This window comes from Motacilla alba, chromosome 1A (genome assembly GCF_015832195.1).
Source record: "Motacilla alba alba isolate MOTALB_02 chromosome 1A, Motacilla_alba_V1.0_pri, whole genome shotgun sequence".
In the NCBI taxonomy this organism is placed as follows: Eukaryota; Metazoa; Chordata; class Aves; order Passeriformes; family Motacillidae; genus Motacilla; species Motacilla alba.
The window spans coordinates 44,152,937-44,166,849 of NC_052031.1; the positions used below are offsets into that span (position 1 = coordinate 44,152,937).

At 43.8% G+C, this 13,913-nt stretch overlaps 2 protein-coding genes across 7 annotated transcripts in view; one reads left to right on the plus strand and one right to left on the minus strand.

Annotated features, from left to right (window-relative positions):
* The window catches only part of FGD6 (FYVE, RhoGEF and PH domain containing 6), a 72,444-nt gene extending 67,775 nt beyond the window's left edge, over window positions 1-4,669 (minus strand). Inside the window, exon 1 of one of the 2 annotated variants that reach the window (XM_038153176.1) lies at window positions 4,500-4,669. In XM_038153176.1, coding sequence (XP_038009104.1) covers window positions 4,500-4,512 — 13 coding nt within the window. In that variant the 5' untranslated portion in view covers window positions 4,513-4,669. The remainder of the gene's footprint in view (window positions 1-4,499) is intronic. The other variant, XM_038153175.1, reaches the window with a different exon arrangement.
* A 111-nt stretch (window positions 4,670-4,780) lies between these two features.
* Window positions 4,781-13,913, plus strand: part of VEZT (vezatin, adherens junctions transmembrane protein) — a 58,384-nt gene continuing 49,251 nt past the window's right edge. For all 5 annotated transcript variants that reach the window (XR_005258862.1, XM_038153178.1, XM_038153177.1 and 2 more), the window contains exon 1: window positions 4,781-4,974. Coding sequence is in view for 4 of the 5 variants with exons in the window: in XM_038153178.1 (XP_038009106.1) it covers window positions 4,804-4,974 (171 nt within the window). In the remaining variant the exon portion in view is untranslated. The remainder of the gene's footprint in view (window positions 4,975-13,913) is intronic.

The following is a 13,913-nucleotide window of genomic DNA, read 5'->3' on the forward strand; positions in this document are numbered from 1 at the left end:
ACAAAAGAACAGGAACAAGTCATGTTGACTTGCATCTGTCCAAGAAAAGGGGACAAATGGTTCTAGGCACTATCAAGCTGACATAACTTGATATTCCTTTCCTTACAATGCTTCATATGTGCAGAGGCTCCCCTCGTGGTACCCAGGATGCCCTGTGGGACTATCTCAAGTCACCTGGGCAGGATCCTGCAACTTACCCCAAAGCAATGCCCCTTCTGAACCACAAAACAGCAGGAAGAAAGTAAAACAATTTATCAGTGTGGTATCAGATTTTGACAGCAACTCAGCTACTTTATAGAAGCTGGTCATACGAATACTTTTATCTTACGACACTATATATATGGCAGTTTATTCCTTTCATTTCCTTCCCTGTAACCTATATGGTTACATATATTTCACGTACTACTTGACAAATCTATTCCACACACCCTAGGAAAAGAAAAGGGCTTCACACAGTTACCACGCAGCAGCTGGCCTAGAGCTAATATATGCATTGGCTTTCTTGTGGCACCTTGTTTACATATGCACACTGTACTCTCAGATACAGCAAATCACATCTGTAGGCTATACATGAAAATGATGCGATGCCCAGAAGGGATCTACCAAGAGATCAATGTGCTTTTTTTTCTCACATGAAGGAAGAGCTTGCTCCAACAGCCAATTTGCTGTTTTGAGAACTATTTTGGGCACAAAACCATACAACTCACAGTCTCGAAACAAGAAAGCCAATCTGGCTTTTAAAGAACATGTAGGGAGAAAGATTATTACTGCTATGTTTGGGATATGCTGAGAGATTATTCCACTGGCACTCAGTACACTGCAGAAAGAAACAGATAAAGTATTCTGAAACTCCTGTTCTCCAGCAGCCTAAATTTTAAAGACTCATTACAAGGCTTTTCAGGTCAATTACTTTGTTTTCAGATACAAAAAGAAAGTTTCTTTAGGTAAACACCTCAAAAAAAGTATTGTGAGATCATTAATTTATTTCCTGCAAATGTTTATTTATTTTCTCATTATGGAGAGGCTCTGATTTTCTCAGGTGCCACAATGCTCAAAAGAAACAAAAAAAAGAATGAGTCATAACATCCCGGAAGATAACACATGTAGTTTTTAAAGTACAAGGGAAAACTGTGGTTTCAAGCCACTAGTTTTAGAAAACATCCTAATTAAACTGCAAAAGGAAAACATCAATTTCAAAATCTTAGGTTGTTCACTGACTTATTGAAATACAACAGGAAAAGTTAGGGATAACTTCAGAGCAAGGACAAGAGATGAATAAACAACCTTTTAAGATCACACGCAGAGACAGAGCTGAGTAACTCTAATGAGACTTGACACATTCGAGGGTTAAAGGGACATTAAACGCTGCAGGCCTCATTTTTTTTGAATCCTTGAAAGCAATGCAGTTTGATTGGAAAAGTCATGTTGATTTTGTTTATTCTGTTCCTGCTATGTTTTTTCCATTTGAACTACATTTCTGACATTAAAAAACATTTTTCTCATTGTTGTTGTCAAATCCAATTTCAAGCCTAAGCTATACATTCTGCCCACATTAAATAAGCTCTATAGATTCACATATAAGGACTGTTTCTTCAGCAAGAAATAATAAATGTCAAACTCATAACTCTGAGCTTTTGTTTTTTCCTTTTAAAGGCAAAGCACATACTTGAAGCCAGCATAATACTTTCAGGCAGAACATGAGTAAATGGACATTCACTGGCATCATGTATGTAGTGTGTATATATAAATATATCTCGTGCAGTGCGTGAGAAAGCAATGGCAGGGGTATAGCTGCAAGTGAAGATTGCAACCAACATGTGGGTTGATCACTACAATGAGATAATCTTCAAATTGTACAGAAGTATTTTTTTAAAGTGCTATAGTTCCTTAGCTGCAACAATTCCAGACTTACATATACATTTTAAAACATGTAAGCAACAGCTGTGGCAGAGCTCCATCACGGAGCTGTGTTCAGTTCTGGACTCAGATGTAACTGAAACAATTCTGTAGAGGAAATAGAAAAGACACACGGCAAGACACTGAATATGCACTGCATTATTTAGAAAGGCAGAAGGTAAGCTGGAGCAAGGTTAAGGCTGGGTTATCAATCTCAGACCTTTTGGAACTTCTGTCTTTGGGGAGAAGCTGTGTTTGGGGTTTCTCCCCATACCACAGTCCCCTCAAACAGCACAGTATCTCTCTTAGAGAAAGCCCTGCATACCAAGCATACACCTGCAAATGCTACTTTAAAAAAATTAAAGCAACACAGATGATGGTGTACCATGCTGCTTTGTCCTAAAGGGGCATTAAAAGAAGAGCCAAGAGAGGCACTTAGGTCCCTCAAGTCAAACAGAAGGAAAGATTTCTACCTTTCCAAGTTCCACCTGAAGCCTTCACAGACAATAACATTTTTACAGAAATGCTGTATTACCAACCAGTTGTCAGAAAACTGGCTTACATAGCACAAACCAGAGTAAGAACTGAATTCACAATTCAATCATTTCAATGTAGGAAATAGATTCTATAGATCACAAGACTGAAATTCAAATACAGGAGTTGTTAAGTTTTTATATGAGCAATAGCTTTATAAAGAATGCCTGTATATTGCAGGCACTAAGTTCTGCAGCAATAACAAGAGAGGGATATTAAACCTTCAGAACTATCTCCTGGCAGTCTTCAGCCTTTTTATACCCTGCCTAGGAACTCCTTAACTGAAATGTCAAAGGCTGTCATGATGCTGTCAGCAGGATCATGAATCTCTAATCTTGTTTCACCTGTTGCCCATGTATTTTTTGTCTTCACATAAAACATCACACACAAAATACTCTTTATCCCCTCCTAAATACCCCTCATCTTCCCTCTTTCTGCCCCAGTGCTCTTTATGCCTCCCTCTTGAAAAACTTGCTAAAATTTAAATATGCCATGAAACTGTCCCACTTTCTCTTCTGATATTCCTCAGTATCTCTTTTTCTCTTTTGCTTACTTTATTCACCAGAAGCCCTTTGTCCTCACCTTCCCCATAAACATCACCACAATGTACACTTAAAACTGATTTAGTCACACCACCTAAGATCCAAAAGTCCTGAAATCATTGTTTTGTACTGAAAATCTACCCAACTTTCTGAAACTTAGTGCCGTATCAAATTTTAACAGCCCAGCTCTTGAGCACCCCCTAACACTTATGTGCACAGCTGTTTAACTCTTAAAAGATCGGGGTGAACTGCACTAACAGCGGCTCTACTAAAAACGGGAACATACAATGCAGCTGGTTAAGCAGAGATAACCTGCTTTTATTACATGCTTTTCAAAACCTAAACAAAATCAGTTCTGTCAAACATATTAAAAATGGAAATGTTTGAAATGAAGCAAAAAGATGCATTAAATCGCTTTTCATTTTCCAGTAAATTCTGATTAGCTATGAAAGCTTGGATAACTTAATTAACGCTGGAGTCAACACCAAGTTGACATACTTGAGAGGCAAACACTGAGAATTGGGTTGATATTTTTGCTTGATAACTGTGTATTGCTGTTTCTTTAGAACACCCACCACCACCTCAATCCTTACAGGAAGCGCTTTGCTGCTTCCCGTTTAACCCTACAATTAGCTGTGTTTCCATCCAATACATCATAATTTACACGACATGTTTTCAATGTAGAAGAAAGGAATCTCCTAATCTAACAGATGTCTGAACAAAAGCGCTAAGTTAGCACACCACCGTGCAAGCAAATATAAATAGGAGCAATTCCCTTAAACACGGGGTGCTCTTGTTCTGAACCAAGAATTTGCCTTGGAGCTCTTTTAGTCATTAAATTGGCAGCGGTCAAGAAACGGGGGAGGAAAGGTAAGGAAAGCACTGAAGTAGGTCAGTTCCAACCCGCAGCTGGAAAGGCCAGAAGCGAACGCTTTCCAGCACCCCTGTGGGGCTCCTGCGTGCAAGATCCCGGCCAAGGCAGGTACATCCCCGAAGCAAAGCCGCAGCTGACAAACTCTCGCGGCTCCGCGGAGTCAGACGGAGCGACAGCCCCAGTCCCGGTGTTGGCTCTCCAGGCAGAGCCCGGCCCCCAGCAGGTTTCCCCCGGCGTGAGCTCAGCCCGGGCGCAGGGACCCGCTGGGGACACGCGGGGCGGCGAGCGGAGAGCCCGGCTCAGCCCGCGCAGCCCCAGCCCCGGGCAAACGTGCCGAGGGGTGCGGGGAGCCCGGAGCGGACCCCGGGAAGGGCTGTGCCCCGGGAAAGGCTGTGCCCCGAGCCGGGTGCGCCCCTCACCGCTCCCCGCCCGCCTCCCCGCGCTGCCTCCGCAGAGAGCCGAGGGCGCAGCCGGGACGGGGAGCGTGCCGGCGGCTCCGGCTCCCGTCCGGCGGCAAGAGCGCCTCGTCCCGGCGTCCCCGCCGCCGCGGGGCCAGCGAGGCGACGCTGTCCGGCCGCGGGGGCACGCGGACTCCCCGCCGGCCGCCGGCTGGGCGGAAACCGCCGCTCCCCAAAGTTTCCCCGGGCACTCACCGGCGGAGCTCATGGTGCTCCCCAGGCGCGGAGCCGCTCTTCCCCTCGTCCCTTACGCCACGGCCCCTCTGAGGGCCGAGGAGAAGGAGCCCATTGTTCCCCCGCGCCGCCACCCAGCCGGAGGAGCAGCCGGAGCAGGAGCAGCTCCCCCCGCCTGCCGCCGCATCCCACCCCGCGGCCGCGGACACGGAGCGCCCTCAGACGCCGCCCGCCGGCGCCCCCTACTGGCCACCCCACACGGGCCTTCGCCCCGCCCCCGCCCCATCAGCCCCGCCCACAGGACGCCCGAAAGCGGGCGCTCGCTATGCTTTCTGGGAGTTGTAGTTCTCCTCGGCGCCAGGCAGCGCCCGGTGGGGCGGGGCGGGGCCAGGCGGTCGGCGGCACGGCGGACTCGGTTTCCCAGCGTGCCCGCGAGCAGGGGGTGGCATGGCGGGCAAGGATGACACCGGAGTTCGACGAAGAAGTGGTGTTTGAGGTGGGCGCGGGGCGACCCGGCGCGGGCTGGGCCCGGCTGTCTTCGCCCCTCGTTGCGCCGCGGCCCCCGGGGGCGGCGTGCACCGGGCGGGCCGGGTGGGCGCGGGGCGCGAGGCGGGCGCGGGGCCCGGCCCAGGGCAGCGCCCGCCGCGGGCGGGCGGCGTCGGGCGGGACCGGCGAGAGTGGCGGGTCGGGGCGGTGCTCGGCGTGTCCCCTGCCCCGGAGCAGCCCGGGGCCAGCGCCGCGCCCTCCGCGCAGGCCGAGGGCGGGACGGCTCGGCGGGGCCGGGCGGTCCTTTGTGCGGCGGTGCCGCGCTGCCCGGCCCCGCTGTCGGGCGGCCGCGGTGGGAGGTGTCGCGGGGCCCGTGACGGCGGGGCTCCCGGAGAGCGCCCCTGGGCTCGCTCGGGCTGCGCAGCGGCGCCCGGTCAGCCGGGCTGAACGGCGGGGTCAGCGCAGAGGGAGTAAAGAGCTAAACGGTTCTGCTTCTGAGTCGGGGTCACTCGCGTTAAAGGTGTCCTTCTGCACGCACGCGGCCGTGCAGCGAGCACTGAAACCGCTCTGTCTCTGTAGTGTTTGTGTTGGTACTGGATTTGCATAAACCGTGTCTAGTTATATCGCGTCTTGTTAGAGCTACAATATCATCTTGGCCTTATTGAAATAATAGTGGCTAAATATATCAGCTTTGCGGTTTGGTAACAAAATCGAGTGTGTTTGTAGCAGGTAAGTGTAATTGTGTCTTAATGGAGGCCGCACCTGGTGTTGCAGGCGTACAAAGTGGTTATAGAGAAATGCTGTCTTTAAAATTAGTAATTATTATAATAGCAATAAGGCTTCTCCTTCAACCAGGATGCAAAACACTCCTAACATAAGCAATTTTTTTTTTCTCAGCTGTGTAAGCAGTATGTCTTTAGTCTTTGGTCCATACCACAAAGTTTTGTGTTCATCCACAACCGACCTTGGATCCTAACAATAAGATTTATTGTTTATGTTGCTGATACATTAAATTGCTTCCTTTCATACTGTAAATCTGTGGTGAGAATTTATTTCACAAGTATAATGCCTGCCCTCTGCATTTCTAGCTTCAGTAAAAGTGGTACTTGTTCTACAGTTTCACAGTTCTACAGTTCATGCAGCAACTACCATTTTGATTGAAAAATTTCTGCTGCACAGAGAGTGAAAGATCTCTTTGCATATGCTCTTCATTATTATCCTTGTGTTTTGGCAAAGGACTTCCATCACTAATAAAGGCTCTTGGACACATTTACTGTACCAGGTGTGTGTGTGTGTATCCCTACACACTTACAGGTACACTGAATGACACAGTAACAGATCTGTCATATATTGTAGTCCATCATAATAAAATCAGAAAAGCAACAGTAGGACAAGTACAGGCTCTTTGGGTTGGCTGATTGGCTGGACTACAAAACTGGGTGGGCTACCAACTCATAAAAATGGGTACTGTGAAATGCACACCAAAATTATCTTCAGGAGTACTCAGCAGGGCTCATGCTGTTCTAAAATGAAGGCTCCACAGAGAATTGTGAGCATACTTGGCACGCATGAGCCAGAGATAGGAATTGGCAAGGAGCCAAAAAGTATTGGGGTAGTTAATGCTATAACATATTTGTATTTTTAATTTTTGTTTTCTTGGGCCCCAAACTGTCCCCCTTAGTTATCTGCCATTTCTGGTAAGTAACTACGTTTTTTCTGCACCTCAGTAGGTCACTTCCCATGTTCTTCAGCAATCCCTGTTGCAAGAAGGCTTTTAGCATTCAGACCTCAGTTGCTGTGAACAGCTCCTTTCTCTGTGCGTTTGGAGCTCCCTTCAGCAAGATACCAGTGGATGTTATAAGGGGTGGTGGTGTGCCAACAAATGTGTAATCAGGAAAGAAGTGTCTTTCATGTGCCTCATACCCAACGGTTGGAAGCAAATGGGATATACTTCATGTGTTCCAGGTTATTTTTTGCATGATTTTGGGGTCCTAGCTCTGTCCAGCTGGCCCTGAAGACATCAATAACAGCTGTCCACATTAAAAATTTTGCATTGCCAAACAGATAATGGCCTGCTGATAAAAATTTCTGAGCTTCCAAGGACCAATCATTTTTCTCACTATCCAAGTATCTTTTACATTCTTTTATCTTTGAAGGCAAGGAAGCACAAACACTGCATTCCTCCTTTGGGAGAGCAGTGTTTTCCATCAAGTTCAAATGCCACTGCAGATCATCATGATTGAACATTAGTGAATGATGGGCAGTTACTCTGTCCACTAAATGCTGCCATATTCTATCCAATTTATAAATTAATTCCTGCAGCAGCCAGCAGTTTTTATTCACTGACTCATTAGTCCCAGCACTTCAGTTCTTGCATTTGTTACAAGCAGTTGCTCTTCTAATTAAAATGCTACAAACACAGTGGGGAGGAACAGAACTCAAGAAACAGAGAGGTGCCCCTGATATGTTGGGCCTGGGCTTATCTACCCAGCAGCATGACAAATTAAAAATCGTGGCAGTGTAGAGCAGATTGTACTAAACAATGGGGGAACAATAAATGGTGTTCTTTATTAGTGTCTGTCTAAATTCATTAAGGGAGATCATGAGATAACAAATTGATGTTAAGTTGCTTAAGATGAGTTTTTATCCAAAACCTGGAAAACCATCGTGCTGCAGTTATAGTGTATCTTGGAATCCTCTGCAAATTTTCAGCATTTTGTCTCTCTGTATGAGAGTGGAATTGTGTTAGGTTTTTTTATTGTTGTGTGGAAGTGGATCTCCTTCTTGTTTTATTTCTAATTGTTTAATGTATAAATAAAATAAGCTTCTTGTTCAAACTAGCTAAATTTCTGCATAATTATGCCAGTGGAGGGACTGTCTCAGGATTTTGATGATTTATTACTGCCACCTAATTTCTGACTGGAAATTTATTCATGGCCACTTCATACCTACTTGCCCATCAGCTAATATTTTCCATTAGATAGTTCTTATCTGTCTCTAGAATTTACAGAATCACAGAAACATTTAGGTTGGAAAAGACCTCTGAGATCAAGTCCAACCTTTGACTGATCACCACCTTACCAACTAAGACCACGGGCCAGTTGTTTCTTGAACACCTCCAGGGATAGTGACTCCTCCACCTTCCTGGGCAGTAATGCTTAAGTGCTCTTTCTGTTAAGGAATTTCTCCTGGTGTCCAACCTGAACCTCCCCTGGTGCAGCTTGAGGCTGTGCCCTCTTGTCCTGGTGCTGGTTGCTGGCAATAGAGTTTGACTCAGATAGAATATGATAGGGTAACTGCTTGTATGTGTCCTTGATTTTACCAACAGCTTCCACATCATTGGAGAGTTTGTTTTTATTAGTCCCTCTGTGTAAGGTCTTGCTGTTGTCTGTTATTAAATTGCATGCCATTATCAATACTTATTTAAGGTCTTCCCATTCTTCTTCTATTATGTTTCAGTTCTTTCCTGCATATATGATGCTGCTTGGTCTTATCAGGAAATGTCATTAGCAAGGTTTTTTATATAAGTTTAATTATGGAAAATATCAAAGCTTTTAAAAATGCAAAAGCTTTGACCGAAGACTCATTCTTTATGGACTCCATTAGTAACCTTCTGATCCAGTGGCTTTCCATTCAGTGCAGACTGCTGTTACCTCTGCCATCAACATACTTGGTTCCTTTCCATCTTTTTTATCCTAACTGATATGGCACAGTATCAAAAGTCCATAACCATACAGAATAGTGTAAAAAGTTGACATAAACTTCCTGCATTTCCTTTATCTGTAAAAATTAGCTGTCTTTTAAAAAAAAAGGTGTCCAGTAAGTTTGGTACAATCTACCTCTGGTGAATCAGTGTGATATCTTCTTTGATGATAATTTGTTTTCTTCTTTGTCTTTGAATTTTGCAAGAAAGAATAATTATTCTCAGTAGCATGCTGGCTTTTGATCAAATTCGTAGACCTGACATATTCTTGATTGCTTTTTCTCCTTTTAAATATAGGCACTATGCTTGGATTTTTTCTGCTTTTGAGTTTATAGGTTTATTAAAATCCTTTCTCCTGCATTTTTTATCTACTGTGCCCATTCTTTCAGAACACGGGGATGAAGGTGATCCAAATGCTGCATTTTCAGCTTCCAATTTCTCTTTTCAGCTGTGTAATTTGTCCTATATTTTAATGAGTTTGTGCAAGCTTGGTTTTTTTTGGTTTGTTTTTTTTTTTTTTTTTACCTTTGGATAGATGTTCAAGCTGTGCTCACAGAACCACAGAATGTTTGACATTGAAAGGGACCTTTGGAGGTCAAGTACGGTCATGTAGAATCAGTGGCCCAGGGCCATGGTCAGATGGTCATCTTCAAGGATAGAGAGAGATCTCATCATCTCTCTGGGCAACCAGTGCCAATACTCAGTCACTCTCACACCAAAAAAAATTCTTGATGTTCAAAGGGAACCTCATGTGTTTCAGTTTGTGCCCATTGCCTCTGGTCCTGTTACTGGGCACCACTGGAAAGTGTCCATTTCTCTCCTCTTTGCACTCTTTCTTTGGATGTGAGACCCACCCTGAGGTTTCTCCAGGCTCACCAGGCCCAGCTCTCTCAGGCTCGCCTCATGCGTGAGATGCTCCTTCCTTCAGTTTCACCCAGACCATTGTTGAAATCCCAGAAAGTGATCCTTACTGTGTCAGAGCAGTTCTGGTAGAGGGGTTGTAGGTGACTTCTGTTATTTTCTGGTTTAGTTCTGTGTATTTAGAAGAAAGTTACTCAGACTGCACAAATATATTATTTTGACACACGCAATATCAAACTGCCACCAGCTTTGATTTTTAAGGGCTTTTGCATACGTAGTGTTTGAAATACAAGGCTTTATGTCAGAATTATGTACATGTACAATTGTGCAATACTGAATTAATTTCATTGGCATAAAATCTCAAATTTTAAAATTTTTAATTAGGAAAGAAATATTTTTCTCACTTGAGACATTGTTTTAATTAATTAATGACTCTTGTGGCATTCCTACAACCAGTTCTATCCATATTATTTACTTAATATTTCTATTCATTTGCTATTTCAGTACTAGTAGAAATACATGTTAAAGACTAGCTGGCTGTGTGTCATGATGGTTGTATCACTGTGGAATCCAATGTTTTATTCTAGATCTAGAGGCTCTGATCATTACTTTAAGTCCAAACTTTTAAATTTGGGATTGTTTGGCCCAGTAGAAGTCCCAGACTGGACAATACCATATAAATCACTGCTTATTTAGGCATCAAACCAAGATGCTGCTTGGTGCTGAGGGGCAGGGAGGATGCTTGCATGTAATGTTCTGATCCATAGATTTCTGTAAGATTGGAAAGAGAGTCTAAGAAGAAGCAGCACCATTTCCCAGCACAATACACTGTATACAGAACAGCCTTTAGCTGATACGTTCTCTACATGCTTACAGTAGTAACACATGTCTAAAATATGTTATTTCTTAGAATATTCATGCATCACTAAATGTTCAAGTCCTTATCCGAACCCTTGTAAACCATACGTTTAAAAGGTTGAGCTTTTATCAAAACACTCAGTCACATGTTTTCACAAATGTTTTTTTACCTAAATAAACTGTTATAAAATAATTTTGTTTAAAAAATTAAATAAAAACCACAAGGAATCTAACCTCAGAAACTCTTGTTGTGATGAGAATTTTAAGTCACTTTAATTCAAAAACCTGAAAACTATAGGACTTGCAAAATAATGGGTTTTTTTGTCAAGCATCAGACTTGTAATGCTGTATTCTTAAAAATAATGTCTCAAACACGCATTAGGATAAAGAAGCTGAAAACCAGCATTCACACACCTTCAACAGTGCTGTCAGTAATGCTCTGTTAGCAGGATTTTTCTCACTGAATATTGGGTGAACTAAAGACGTAGTTCTCTTATTTTTTACATATGCATACAATAAAGCCAGTTCTAAATACACGGCTCTGTCAAAGCCACAGTCTCTTGTCATTCTAGTGAGCTGGTGTTGGGACTGTGCTTTGTCTGCTTGAAGTGTGGGCTGTTGGCAGAAGAGACTCCTCTTTTGCAGTTAATTCACATCCTCTTCCTTATGCTGGCACCTGGATTTGTGGGTGATGCTGCACAATGGCTCAGGAGACTGATTAGACAAACTAACTTGGCTAAGGAAAAAAAAAAAAATCCATCTTAGTTTTCGTCCTATCAGACTGTTTCCTTGTTCCATCTCACCGCTTGGCTGCATAAATTAGAACATCAGTGTTCTGAAGCTGCACCCCCTGGTATATGGCAGGTGACACTGACCATGTGAATGCAGCCTGGGAGATGGCTCTGCTGAGGGTTGCAGTGTGCTGTACAGGCACTTGGGCTGGTGACCGATGGACTGTTTCATATATTTCCCTTCTCAGCAGTTTGCTAAGTTGAAGGGGAGGACAGGCTGTGCTCCTTTTCATCACACAACTGGGGGCAGAGAAAATAAAGCACAAGCTTAAAACTATGTGAAGAACATTCTGGTTGTTGCAGAGGCCACGTCAACTCATCAAGCATTTCTGGATATCAGAAGAGATAAAATATTATATGGACCATATAGTGTGTAGACCTATATTGCTGTTACTATTTTTAACAGAAAATTTTACGATTAAAGTACAAGATGATTCAGAGTAAATTTTGAGGTCTGTTTTTTTTAATCCTCCTCTGTATTAGTTGCTCCGGAGTCATGTACCAAGGGTTAATACTGCAGTACTCCTCTTACAACTTCAAGTCATGAATCAGCTTTCTTGAGACACTGGAATAGAAAGAATTGCTCATTATAGTTTTCTTTTAATCTTCATAATGTGACTGCCTTTTGTTTCTTGAATGCCTTTCTCTTCAATAAAGATGTTTGCACAGTGTATTGTCATTAGGAGTACGAATTGACATGATCTGTGGTAGATAAGTTGATTATTTGGAGCTAATGTTTTAAAGAGGTTTCAAAAATGTATCAGAAATATTTCACTATTCAGTTGGATGCGTTAGTTTAATTAATTGAGTTTTGAATGTAAATGAAGGAGTAAATCTGTGAGTTAGTGACTGGTACAAAGCAAAGCAGCCTTGCTGTATCATCAGCCTAGTCTGATAACGGGCATGACGAGTGACTTCCCACCCAAAACTCCAGGTGCAGAGCTGGCTGGCTTGTTACCTTGTCCTTTGGGGAAAGTAACGTTTACTGCTTTTACTTGCAGTTTTTCCAGTATTTTTCATCTCTGTCAGAAAGGACCTGCTCAGCTTTTCACCTCCATTTGCAGGTCCACTTTTGAATTGGTAAACAGTGCAGAGCTCTCAGTGAATTTCAGTGCTTTGTCTAGTATGTAATGGGTTTTTTTTCTAATGCTTTTCCACGATGGCAGTAATGTGCAGCCACCTGCTGTACAATGCAAAGGACAGTGAATTCTCATGTCAGAGACACAGTGATACAGAAATATACACAAGCTGTAAAACTTCCCAAACTCCTGAGGACACATGAGTCCATGCAAAATAGGTACACATCATGGAATCACAGAATATGCTGAGTTGGAAGGGACCCAGCTGGGTCATCGAGCCCAACTCCAGGCCCCATGCAAGACACCCCAATAATCACATCACAGTCCTGAGAGCACTTTCCAAATGCTTCCCGAACTCAGACAGGCCTGATGCCATGGCCCACTTCCTGAGGAGCCTGCTCCAGTACTCAGCCACCCCCAAGGTGAAAAAAATCTCTCCTGATATCCAACCCAAGCTCCCCTGACCCAGCCCCATGCCACAGCCCCCCATGTTGAGTCCTGCCACTGGCCAAGATCTTGTGCATCAAAAAATGTCTGGGAACAGTAATAGATTAATGGCTTTAAAGTAGTTCTCAGAGCCTGCTTGTAAAGCAGATGATACAGTAGTGCTGGAGAAACCAAGGTCTGTGCTGCTGCTGTGGCAGTGAAAGCAGAATAGGAAATCTAAATGACTCTCTGGCTGCCTTGAAGTCATTGTCTGATACTAGCCGTGTCAGCAGCGCCTGGCTCTTTGTCAGTCGGCGCTCAGGAGGAGGTGGTTACCAGCCAGGAGAATATGACCAAGGCTTTTAAACACCGTTGCTTGGAAAGTCTTATTAATGGCTGAATATGAGATCAATGTGCAATAATTCTTTCAAGCAGCATCTTTTTAAAAGCCTTTAGCAATCTGTCATCTTCTTCTCCCTCCTCCCAGTTAGAAAGCCACATTAGTCAGGAGAAATCGCATGATCCTGGGAAGTTTCAAAGTGCATCTGCTGATGCTGGGAGGAAAATGCCTCTGTGCAGGGACACAGGTGCAGTTACACTGACAGCTTCTTCTCATCCTCATCTCGGATCATCCTGGAGGGACAAGCAGAAAGAAACGGGGAGGTGGGCGGCATTCTGTCAGGTGCATGGGAGCAGTACCAAAGAGAAAAATGGAATGCGCTCTTCCAGGAGACAAAGATCGCGCTGTCTGTGAGTGTTAGCTCAACTTTCTCAGATCTGTTTAGAGAGAGGGGAAGATTTCAATACTGGTAATTTGTTCTGAGTTCAGCCACCTGTTCAGCATACCTTAGCCTTTGCTGTCATTCATAAAGAAATGTTTAATCTTTTGGGGTTTTAAACTGATAATTCATAATTGTAGTTATTTTGGAGGTAGCTTAAGCTCCCAGTGTTTTTGACATATTGGAAACCTCAGCTTTGAACAACATCCGTATTTTAAGGGGAGATCTCTAAGTATTTGTCCAATGTCATTAAATGCTACTTATAAGGTTAATGTTTAATTAGCTACTAAGTGGCAAATTGTGTCATAGTGAAGAACATGAGTGAGGGAAGCCCCTGTATTTATTGGAGAAATCCTGAGTCATTTACTTCATGATGCATCAGCAAAAATAATTGGGTGTGGTTTTGATTTCCAGCTGCTATTGTAACAAGGCTATAAAAGCTAACAGTGTCT